Source organism: Triturus cristatus, chromosome 8 (genome assembly GCF_964204655.1).
Source record: "Triturus cristatus chromosome 8, aTriCri1.1, whole genome shotgun sequence".
Taxonomy (NCBI): Eukaryota; Metazoa; Chordata; class Amphibia; order Caudata; family Salamandridae; genus Triturus; species Triturus cristatus.
This window is the reverse complement of record NC_140591.1, coordinates 472,497,505-472,510,072: the sequence shown is the minus strand read 5'-3', so window position 1 is coordinate 472,510,072 and position 12,568 is coordinate 472,497,505. Positions and strand designations below refer to the sequence as shown.

The 12,568-nt window shown below is 50.5% G+C and overlaps 1 protein-coding gene across 1 annotated transcript in view; it reads left to right on the top strand.

The window, feature by feature from the left end:
• Nucleotides 1-12,568, top strand: part of NAA16 (N-alpha-acetyltransferase 16, NatA auxiliary subunit) — a 597,575-nt gene that overhangs the window by 453,433 nt on the left and 131,574 nt on the right. Inside the window, exon 13 of the mRNA XM_085621946.1 lies at nucleotides 799-927. Coding sequence (XP_085478072.1) covers nucleotides 799-927 — 129 coding nt within the window. The remainder of the gene's footprint in view (nucleotides 1-798; nucleotides 928-12,568) is intronic.

Sequence of the window (12,568 nt, the reverse complement as noted above, 5' to 3'; positions counted from 1 at the left end):
ATACTGCAATGGCAGCGTTGTGGTTGGTGGGGACGCCGCCCAGCCAGGGGCTTACGGGGAGGCCGTTTTCTCTCAGGCTGCATTCCAGCCTGCATGGAGAAAGGGCAGAGTGCACATGACTGATTTGGGCGGTCATTGCGCCCTCAGGAGTGGGCACACCACTCCTCCCTTGCTCACAGAGCAGACCCTCCCGCCACCAAACCCTTCTGTTCTGCTTTCTCGCAGTGCGAGAAGCAGAAACATAAAATTTAAAATTGTATATATTACCATTTTATGTTTCTGCTTCTCACACTGTGAGAAAGCAGTGGGGCAACGCTCCTCCAGCCTAGTGGGGGAGTTGCCCCTGCTAAGACCTTGATCTGCATAGACTAGGTCAGCCTGACACCAAGTTAAGGAATCTACTGCTAGACTGTCTCTACCAGACAAATTGTTACCGAAGGTAAGTAACTTGTTCTTCAAGCAGTGTGTTGATCTGTGTAGGCTTGAACCATTGTAGAATGCCATCATTTTAGGGTGAGGAGTTGGCTATTGTCAGCCAGTGTGGGAAGCAAACTCTGCTAGTTCTTTGGTGAAAGTAGGTGAGATAGGATCATAGAGTAAGAGGAGGAGTAAGTGTCAGTGACAACAGAGGTCTTCTTTAGAAACTATAGAAAAAGAAGTCCATATGAAACATCATTGAAAACCACAGGTTATCAAAATAAATTGATGGAACCGAGATTTTCTTTGTCATGCATATTTAAATGTGGTTCAAAGAAGCTTACTTTTGAAAATTAACAAACTATTTATTTCTCTATTCAGGAAGGGACATCAGCAATGGAGAATCTAAATGAGATGCAGTGCATGTGGTTTGAGACAGAGTGTGCTTCAGCCTACCAACGGATGGGGAAATATGGAGAAGCCTTAAAGAAATGTCACGAGATTGAAAGGGTAAGTAACCACAAGCCTCATTGGTTCAGCTTAATTTAAAAAGTTGTTTATCATGCTCCCAGGTTACCTGCTCCTGCATGTTTCTATTGGGCCATTAGTCTTGAAAGTTCTGTGTCAATTATCCTTTTGTACTTTACAAATCCATAATGAAATACACAGGGCATGACCAAGGCAGAACTGCAGTGCAGCAAGGTTTCACCAATTTCCATTTCATTGAGTAAAGTCTCCCCAACTGGCTCATCTTGAATAATTTACCACTAGTTTGTAAAATGTTATTATTCTTCATAGCTCATATCATGCTATATTTGAATTATTATTAAATGCTTTATTAACTTAATACTCATTTGTGAGTGGCTTGGCTTGTTCACATAGTCTACTGCAGACGAAACTGCTGTTGGTAGTGTTCATCCATTATTTATGTAAAATATTTTATTAGCATTTTAACAATAATGCAACTAAAGCTGAAAGTTTCAGAACTGTATATGGGTCTCCTTGCTTACAGGAACAAACTGTATGCCCTGATGACCTCCCATCTACACAAATTGATGTAATGTGTAAATAACTCAAATAAGAATCGCCTTTGGAAGGGTGTTTCCAGGAAGCTGGACTTCAAGTCCTGGACCTCGCAGAATAATTTTATATTAAGCTCAGTACTCTCCAAGGATTATGGTCAACAAAAGGAGAGTTCTATCACCTTCCTGAAACTCAAAGCGGTTCACCTAGTATTGAATGCTTTTCTGCCTTCCTTAACAACAAATTCGATTCTAGTGTAAATGGACAACACCACCACCACAGTGCACTACCTGAACAAACAAGGTAGAACTAGATCCAGACCACTGTCAATGGAAGCCCAAAGAATTCGATGATAGGTCTTGGCCAAGAACCTGTCTTTAAAAAAAGCCGTTCACCTTCCAGGAAGCAAGCATATTTTCTCAACAGGTTCTGCGAGGCAAATCACAAATGGGTATCAGATAACAGAGTAGTATATAATATCTTATCAGAATGGGGCTGCTCAAAGCTAGATCTGTTTTTAATCACAAAAATCAGCAAATGCCCAAACGTTGCTTCCAGGAAATGGGATCCTTACTTTCTGGGCAATGATCTTTTGATCAATTGGTCAAGGACATTACAGTTTTTTCTTCCATTCCTCTTTTTCCACCAGTACTTTTGAAGTTGCAAGCTTTCTTAGCAACTCTGACGGCTCAGTGGTGGGTCACAAAGCTTCTACAGTTGTTGAAGAAAACACAAGATACTGCCTTGCCAACCAAACCTGCTGAGCAGGCAAGGGGCAATGTTCCATTCAAATCTGATGTCACTCAGTTAGGATGCTTGGCTCATGAAATCAGACGGTAGGGCTAATTTAATTTACATCAGTCTTGCATTTTTTTATTTTTTATAGACCTAGTTTATTGTTTGTACAAAACTAACAATAAACAGTAGTGTGCAGACACTAAAGTGCATTACGTTGTAATCAGCAGTCAAACAGCTTAGACTAAACATCTATGACTCCAGAGCTTAGTAGGTCCACCATTTGTCCCAAATTTTCCAAAATGTTTGAGGACATACTCTCGCCTCATAGATAGGTTCTTCTTGTGTGGCACACCAGTCCGTGGCCATGCACTAAGTAGCCAGCCCAGGTGGTATAGGTGAGTTCCAAGTGCAAGCTGTCTCTTTTAGCTAGTAGCATTCCCAGTCCCACCTGAGAACGTTCTCCTCAGGGTCTGCCCAAGTCATCTAGTAGCCCCAGCAGAGCAATGTGGAGTGAGGGTTCTATGGAACGTTCCAGCACTTGTGAAAGCGTGTTAAAGATCCCCTCTATAATTTGCAGTAGCTGCCCAAGTCCAGTCTGTATGAAAACATTCTCTGCTCTTGTTTGGTCAGCAAGTGCACCCTGGTGCTAGATGCACCTGGACCCACCAGAACTGTAGTGGTGTGAAGCAGGTGAGATGTAGGTACTTCAGGTGTATCCTGCGAAGAGGCTAGGAGATCGCCAGCACACTTGGGACCATTTTATTATCCCTCCAGTCGTCCTCTTCCAATGGACCAACCCAGCCCTCCCATTTTTCCCGCAGAGGGACAAAAACATCTGAGGAGTTAATGACTAGTGATTTGTAAATGTGGGATATGCACCCTTTCTCAAGTGGACCCATGAGGAGCTTAGCCTCCATGGGACAGTATTTCGGGAAGTCAGTCAGAGGGGTACAGTACAGCAGTAGGACATGGCAGAGATGTAGGAATGTATTGAATTGAGTGCTAAGTTTAAAGTCTATTTGCAACTCTTGAAACAATGTCATATGTGGCCAGTGCCAGACATCCCCGAACCTCAAGATGCTGATGAGGTATTGCATTGAAATGAGCTAAGATACCTGCAGCAAAATCCTCTGAAGCCTTTACATGGAAAATATTTTGTCTGTCCTGTTAACAGAAAAACTGAAATCCCGTTTTATGTGAATAAGAGGTGGTCTTACAGCCCTGCTTAATCTGGCATAGTCTAAGTTGCAACTTTGTTCTTTTAGAGTGTCTACCTGGAAGTGACAACTGGGTATAGAAAAAGACCTCCATCAGCTATCCTCCTTCAAAGTTCCAGTAGTAAAATACTTTCTTCAAGAATTAGACGTTTTATCCTCAGTGAGAGTGTCTTCACCATAATGGAGCTCATTTTCTTACTTGCATTTTCTTATGTTAACTATTGACAAATAAACCTCTGCTTTTGAAGCCTAAAGCTCATTCAAGCTGAGGAAAAGCAGGTTATGCATCCTGGTTGCAGAATATTCTGCATATATATTTGTAGAACAGCCACTTGGAAGTTGACGCATCAGCTGACTCTAGTATGGGTCAAGGTTCACGTTGAAAATCTCTTTGCCTTGTACTCATTAAAATGTTGATCTAATAGAGACTACTAGCCGCAGATTCCTACACGTAGAATTATCCCCAGGCGTGAGACTGGATCCGGAAACTTTTTGCCACAGCATCCCTGCGTGCCGGGGGCGCGGTGACACCACGCGACTCCGCCGAGGCGTCGTCCGCGTAAATGATGTCAGCGAGGTCACATAAGACCCGCCCCGGCGCGCCCACGTCAGTTTTTTCCTTTTCCGCGTGCAACGTGGATCCATTCCTTGCTGCGGGCCTGTTTCAGGCCCCCCTTTTCTTCCATTCTTTTTTGGTGGGAGCAGTGTGCGAATGCCTTCGGGCTTTAAAACGTGCACGTTTTTTGGGCGTCTTATGTCGGCGACAGACCTTCACCTCATTTGGTGTAGGATCACGGCACCTCAGATTGAGGGGCGTGCCAAAAGTTGAAGCCGAAGTCGCGGCGCAAGCGCCGAATGAAACTTCTCTTGGCGCGTCTCTCCAGGTCGACGTCTTCCCCTCTGTCTGCTATGGCGGACGGCTTATGGTCCGGCCGTGGTCGTCGTCCTCGCCTTTCTCCGATGTCACGTGAGCGTCGCTCTCCGGTGGGTAAGTGTCGCAGTTCGTCCCCGGGGGCTGGTTCTCGGCCTACCGGGGGCATGGACTCTCCGCGGTGATGCGGCTCCGTGTTTCACCCTATCCACCTTTTGCCGGTGTTGGGGCATCGAGAGTCCAGATGGAGACTTACGCGGTGGCTTTGCAGGCCTCGCTGGTGTCTCCTTCCCCTCCTGGGGCGTCGGCGGATCCCTCGCCTCGCGCAGGGCCCTCCTCGGCGGCGCCGGTGGCTCTAGCCCCGGCGCCGATTGGGTCGGAGCCAGGCTTGGAGGATGTGGTGCTGTTGGGGTGCGGCTCCTCTGGGGCACCTCCTTCAGGCCACGGCGTCTCTGCCTCGCTGCAAACCCCCACGGGGGTCCCTGTGGTGTCGCAGGAGGTCGCTGGGGCTCGGGTCGCATCCCCGAGCCCCCCTCGGTCCCTTGGCAGGGTGGTCCTGTCTAAGGCCGAGGTGACGCCGCTACGGCACCGGCAGCAGCTGGACCGTGCGGAGCCGCATAGGTCAGTGGCCCCTCCTCATACCTCTCCGGGTCAAGGGCAGACCCCTCGTCCTTCTACGGGCCCCTCTCGTACCTCCTCACAGGCAGCTGCTTCGTTGGAGGGCCAGTCGGAGGTTGTATCGTCCCTGGTGCCGCCACAGGGGTTGCTGGGCGACCTTCGCCTCCTTCTGGGCCGTGGTCGGCGGAGGGCTTCGGGCCCCTCCCCGGGCCCATCCTGTTCCCCCACGCAGATGGTTGCCTCGGCGGGGGTCGGGCGGGGGTTGGGCCGGCGCCGCTCCGGGGCCAGTGTGGCTCCAGCTCTACTCCGGTCCCCGCTCCGGTCTCCGGTGCGGGGTGCCTTGGAGGTCCCTTGCCCGGCGACGCCGGATGGCGCCGGTGTCCTGCCTCAAGTGGCGGACTCCACGGCTCCGCAGAGGGGTCGTACAGCGGATTAGTCTTCGGACGCTCCTTCTCCGGAGGCAGGCTGCATTTTGGTGTCGTCCTCCCCGGAGACTGGTCGCCATGTGGTGTCTATTTCACCGGCGTCGGTGGGTGGCTCCCCGCCCTTTCTGAGGCAGGGGTGTCCGTCGGAGAAGCGGCAGGTCCCTCATTCTTCGGCACCTCCTGACTTACAGGTCTGGCCCTTGCTTGCTTGGCCCCGGGGACGGCCGCCTTAGTTTGCAGCTGTCGCCCACAGAGGGGTTGCTTTCTCCACCGCGGGTTCCTACGGGTGCGGCCTTCACTCACGCGGTGTCCATGGCTGTGGGCATCCTACGCATGGGTGACCCGGCGGCTTACTTTCCGGCAGACCATCTGTTGGAGGTCCTCCACCAGGGCTCTGGTGGGAGGGAAATCTTGCTTCCCTTTGAAGGTTCGCTCCTTTCTGCCTTGACAGGGGCGTGGAGGCGTCCTGCCTCCGCGGACCCGGTGCCTCCGCATCTTCTGCATCGGCACCTTCCAACGCCGCGTGACCCGGCGTGCCTGTCCATTCACCCCTCAGCCGCCAGTCACCTTCTGCGGACTGCTTTTCCCTCCCTGCTGCCCCTGTTGGCTCCGCCGCCCAGGGAGGCCCGCTGGCTGGACACTTGGAGACGCAACAGTTTCGCCTCGACCAGGGCGGCCCTGCGGGCCCTTAACACCTTGTGTGTGCTGGCTACGGCCTCCTCCCGTTTGTGGGACTCTGCTGTGCCTTTGGGGTCTGCATCGTCCCAGGAGTATGCTCAGGTGGATTTGCGGCACCATGCGTTGGATGGCCGGGAGCTTGCGGTGTTTATTCTCCGCTCCGCTCTAGACGTCTCTGAGACGCTGGGCCGGGCCATGGCTTCCTCAGTCGCTCTCCGTTGCCATGCTTGGCTTCGTGACGGCGTCTTCCCCGAAAATATTCATGAGAGGCTCATTGATCTCCCATTTGATTTTTTTTTTTTTTTTTTTTTTTTTTTAAACAGTCTTTTATTAATTTTCATGTAAAATCAATTACATCCCCGCCGCCCAATGCCTGGGCGATAACAAGGATTAAAAAAAAATAAAAATACCATCAGCAGTCCAACAATCGCAGCCTAGACCCATATCTAACATTCCATAAGATATCCACATTATCCTGCCGCCCTCCATACATGTACCCTCCAATACAACATAGTGGAACATCAGTCCCCCCACCCTCTCCCCTCTCTTACTCAAAAATATCCCCAACAATACCCCCCCAACCACCCACCCAAGCATGTCGCCAGCTACTAAATTATTCACTAAACCAGATGTACCTCGCAGTCCACTTCCCACGCTCTCTACCATACGGGACACAGCAATGAGTCGGACAAGAACATCGGGGAAAAATCATCCCTCCTGATCCACGAGCCAGGCATCTCCCCGTGTTCCACCCTCTCCCCTGCGGTGAAGGGTCGCTCAAGTGCCCCCTGCCACATCCCTCTCCTCCGAACCCTCCGCACCATCATCCGGAGGGTGTATGAGCAACTCCAGAAGTGCCACCCATGCTTGCGCCATTTCCTGAGACTTCTCACTTCCACTATGCCGGGCCATCTGTAACCTATAGTTCCCTTCACTCTCAGCCCACTTCACCATCTCTCTGTTCCACCTCACCAAACTAGGATTCTGCCTCGCCTTCCAATGGGAGGTAAGTTCCCGCTTAGCCAGGATCAACCCCAGTTCTATAAACCGGCTAGTAACCTTGGTCTTAGTGGTGTGCGGAAACCAATGTAACAAGCAGAGTCCAGGCGACATCACTAGCTCTCTCTCTCTGTCACAGTCAGCAGGGCAGTCATCACCTCCCGCCAAAAGTCTCCCACCCACGGGCAGTCCCAGAGCATTTGCAGAAGGTTCGCCCCACTCTGAGCGCAACGGGGGCAATCACCCGACCCCCCAAAGTACTCAGCAATTTTACCGGGGGTGAGATAGGCCCTATGAAAGATATAGAATTGGATGAGTTGGAACCTTGCATTCCGAGAACATTTCCACGGCCGCTCCACAATCGCCTCCCAAGCCTTTTCGGCAATGGGTTCCCCTAGATCCGCCTCCCACTGGAGACGCAGCGCCGTCAGCGGTTTGCGCATGCCGCTCGTGATCCGACGGTAAAAGCAGGTCACCGCTTTAAAAGTACCTGCCGCCATCACCACATATTGGCAAGCGAGAGACTTATCCGGCTCCCCCAGCCCACTGCGCCAATGCTTCCTGATGGCTGCAGACAGCGCAGCATGCAAAAGAAAGTCCCCCCGCGGTAGATCATGGCGCTCACAGAGGTCTTGAAAGGGAAGAAGACCGCCGTCCTTATAGAGATCACCTATGGCCGTGACTCCCGCTTCCTGCCAGGCCAGCAGCTGACTCCAGTCTCCCCCATGTGGCAGCGCCTCACACATCCGCAACGGGCTCTCAGGAGCATAAGGGGTCCCCCCATGTGTCCTCCCAATCAAACGCGCCCATCACTGGCGGACCGTTCCCAACTCCGGCGACAGGAGGGTACCTCTCAGTGGCGCCTGCAGCAGCACGCAGGACAGAAGGTGCCAACTTGGGTCCGACCCGTCTTGTTCCTCCGGTCGCCTAATGTGATCCGCCACCCATTTCGTGAATTGATCTCCCATTTGATGGCAGTCTGTTGTTTCATGCCCTGGCCGACTCCGCCTATCAGAGGCTCTTGGCAGGGCTCCGTCCTCCTCCTCCTCCGTCCCCTCCTCAGTGACTTATGAGTTAGGGTTGCTTTTAGGTCTTCTTAGGCCGGCGGTTATGGTTGTGGAGTATGTTTTTCTGTCCGATTACGTCCTTCCTTGGGACTTTGGCATTGTTGGCTGCTGGATGACCCCTTGTTGTTGTGTGTGAGTTCTGCAGGAGTTGTTGCGAAGACTTGGCCCTGAGATTTGGCCTTCTGCTTTGCTTGGGCTGCTGTCAAGCCTGTAGCGGGGTTGCTTTTTTTCCCCGTGGTTCTTTTGTTTCTTCCTCTGCTGCGGAAGTTCTTCCAAAGAGGGTTCCCATATATTGGGACTATGTGGGGTTATGGTAGCTGTCATATGGCTTCCGCTCTGCTGGAGGGTTCTGGTCGCCTTTGGGTACCTGTTCTTCATGGTGTTAAAGTAGGTTGCTTTTGCTTCCTGAGGTCGTATGCGTGGCCACTTGTGGTGGTGGCCCGGGCCTCTCCCTGCTCCCGTTCTGCGGTCTGGGATGTCCCTGTGTTCTCCCTTGCCAGGCGTTGCCTACTTGGCCTTCCTGGGGCCTCGGGCTGTTCTTCTTGCTTCTGGCCTTGACTGCCTGCATTGTTCTGGCTGGTAGGCTGCTCTCCATCTGCCCTATGTGACTTATGTAACAGTCTTATTATATTGCCTATCCTGCGTGCACAATCACTGCCCGATTTTGCACACGGCCTTGGTTGCCTTTAACATCATATCTTCACTATTATGTAACTAAGTTGACATGCTGTCCGCCCTTGCCTGAATATATTGAGGACATCATTAGATAGGTCTTTATAATTGGCGATGGACACATTATGGCATTAATGTGCATTACGACCTGGTTGGATAGCTATATGCAATTAGTACCTCTACAATGTACACAAGTTGTTTTTTTTGCTAAATGTTCATCATACAACATTTCCTATAAATATGTATACCGTTTTGTTTTGTTTGTTTTTAACCATTTTATCTACTCAAACCTGGTTGCAACTATGTTAATATGCCTCCCCTACTTATGTCCCCAAAACATCCACCATTAAATGAACCCGCAAATTGTGGTTAATACTTCTGTATTCTTCAACATGACGCGCATAACAATAGGTTATCCGTTCATCATGTATTCCCATCAGATTACCTAACTTGCGTGATTAGTTTCCTTTTGTACAACATTTTTTAATAATATGACCGATGATACACAGGGAAATATGGTAGTCTTTCATCCCTCTCTAAACGTACCGGCGGCGTCACACTACGCACGCTTGGTACTCTCCCGTTAAATACGTCCTCGAGGCTGCCGCTCCTTCAGTACCAAGTGGACTGAGGCCTAGACGAGAGACGGAATACTGCGCACAAGGTAAACAATACCCGTTGGGTATGTAGATGCAGCACCTGACCTTAGGATCACCCGTTATCCTTTACTAAATGCCCTTTGGGTTTTTTATTTTTATTTTTCCCTTCAGTTTCCCAATTGACCGAGCATTCATTGCTCTAATCAACATTGCACTGACCGCCTGCCTATGAATTTTGGAACTAATTTGGCACAATTCAATTAAGGTAATATGACCGCCCTAGAGCGGCGCTATACTTTAGATACCTCTGGAGCTATTAGGGGTACTCACTCGCCCTCCCCTTTCTTTTTCAGTTTTGTGTCAATTTCAATGTCACAACAAGCGGTCCCTATCTACACGGCCACATTAATTACATGGCCAACCACCGCTGACATCCCGCAAATGATGGCGGGTAAGTCTTATTTTCAGTGATTTGTGTAGGAGAGTTGGGTCTGCTTTCTATGTTCACCCCCACTTTTTGCTTTTGCTTTACTGGTTTTCGACTTAGATGTGGCTGTGGGCCTGCTAATCAGACCCACAGCCCAGCTGTTCTCTCTCTAAATTAATACTATGTACTTTAGGTGCATAACCCATTTGGATAGGATCACCTTATTGGCCCCTGTACAGTGTACCTTAGGTACCCAGGGCATAGGTGTATCCTAGGCCTACCAGGGGCTGCAGCATGTATTATGCCACCCCTAGCCTGGCCTTCCATTATGACACAACTGGCTGATCACTCAGCTGGGGCAAGGTCGTGTAATCACCCCTTGCTTAGGTGTAGTATTCCTATACCTATCTTATACATAGACACATGTGTACCTATCAGCCACTCCTATGGCAGGCCTTAACAATCCTGGAGGCAGAGTGCTTGGTAACATGTGAGATGGTGCTCTAGCATGAGCTGAGCCTGTCTGCAGCTTTCGGAACCATGTCCTTACAGCTGTTCTATGATATAGCCTACCATATACTCTTAAAGTGCCTTATAATCTTAAACTGTTATGGTAACTATGGTTTGGCTGTATCAAAACATGTCGTGTAAGGTGTCTAACACTTTGGAATAATACCCCCATCCCATTTCTGGGGATGAGGATATTATCCCTCCCTTCTAGAGGGAAAAGACATGTTGAAACCTACTTACTCGGTTAAAGTTAACCAGAGCCCCAGCATCACAAAATGGATGCTGCTGCCACGACACAAGTCTGACCTCCTGCTGCTGGGAGTGATCCCGGCACGGGAGGCTTAGACAATAGGTTTCCTGCCTAGGGTGGTGCGAGCACCACCCCAGACAGGCCTTAGTGTATTGGGGCAGGGAGGGATGAATGAAACGAGACACTGCCTGGGGCACACAAGGTGTCCCATGCATAGTTCAGTTCAAACCGGTGCTGGGGCACACCAGCCCCAGTCCTGGGGCGAAACTGGACAAAGGGAAGGGGGTGTAACCACCCCCCTCCCAGGTCCCACCCATAAGGCGTGACCTAGCAGGCAACCCAGCCCCCCAGATTAGTATAAGAGTGGTAGCTGGGCCCCAGGAGATTAGATTATCCTGAACCTGCAACTTGAACAGAAACTCTGGACCTTCGACATTCGACGAAAGAAGAAGACTGAAGAATCTCCCTTGTGGCCAAGGAGTGGCTACCCTGTGCAAGCAGGCACCATCAAGAGACTTACCCTTTGCTTTGCTGAAGTTCTACGAGGGACCGCCTGCAGAGCCCGACCAGAGCCTTGACTTCCAGACTTCTCCGACCCTGATCCACATCCACAGCCGAGCTGAGATCCGTGGAGGCGACGAGAGACGTGGGACCGGCTACCTGGGAAAAGTGGCGAGTATCTTCCAGCGCAGCTTCTGAGGTACCCTCGAAGTTGTGCACCGGGGATTGAGAAACCCCAACCCCAAGCACCATCTGCACCGAAGATCAGCCCCCACACTCCACGAGTCCTGCGTGGGGCCCTTCTGCATTTTCCTGCTTGCCGCGTCTGTCCGGTTGCTTGCCCGTTGGCTAGCGGCCTTTGCGATGACACACCTTTGAATCTTCACTGCTGGTTTGGCTCCTCCAGACTGGCTCCCGCTCCTCTGCAAAAGAGAAGCACCCCAGACCTTCCTGGTCTGCACCAGAAGCAAGTCCTCCATTCTCCGTGGGTTCCGCTTGCCAAGGCTTGGTGAGTCCTAGTTCGACTTCGACGCCGCCGACAGCAAGAGCCTTCGTGGGACAGCTCGCCTCCTGGTCGTCCTCGACGTCTCCTGGTACCCGTGGCTGCTGCGACAAGCTTCACCTCTTCACCTGCAATCTTCACGACATCGCCTGGTTCCTTCCTGGTTCCACGTGGTCACTGGCTAGTGACCTTGACTCTGTCCCTTCTGCTTGCAGGTACCCTTCCTTCTTGATCCCGGCCTTGGGATCCACCGGACACTCTGCACTGACTGCCTGTCAGCAACTTTCCTTCAGGCATCCATAGAAGTCCACGATGAAACCCGACGCAAGTTCACACCTATGCACCCGCAGCCCGTGGGCTAGGTAACTTGGGTACTTCGGTGCTCACAAGGGTAGTGACTATCCTAGGGTCTAGTTTCCGAGTCTCGACTTTCTAGCTACTCCAGAAGTGTCCTAAAACTGCTTATTTCAGAACTGTAATATTTCTATTGATTATACGCATTACGCGTGAGTGTTTCCACTCTGCACCTGAATCCTGTGGGCCTCCCACTTCCTAACTGTTGGTAGTGTAGTGTAGCCCCAGCGATTCCCTAGGCCTATTCTGTTTCCGTGACAGTGGTCCTTATACCACTTCTTTAGTATATGGTTTGCGTGGCCCCTAGGGCCTAACTGTATTACTTACCTGTGTGACTTGATGTATGTTTAAATAAGACTGTGTTGTACTTACCTCGAATCTCATAAAGAGTGCTGAGGGTTGGACTAGAATAAATACACTTTATTTTATATATATATCTGTTGTGGTGTCCTTTTCATTTGGTATTCAAGGGATTATATATGGTATCACAGCTGGCTTCACATGCCATTCAGAGTTTAGCCTAAGACTGCTCTTGTCCATACTACCACTAGGATAGCTGGTCTATAAGGTTGACTTTACAACCAATCACCATAAGGGTTGTTTGGACTGATATAAGGTGTACACTAGAACTAGTGACATCATACATCAGGCCAACTTCTCACAATTGACGCACAAAATCAATACGGTTTTCCAGTGCAAC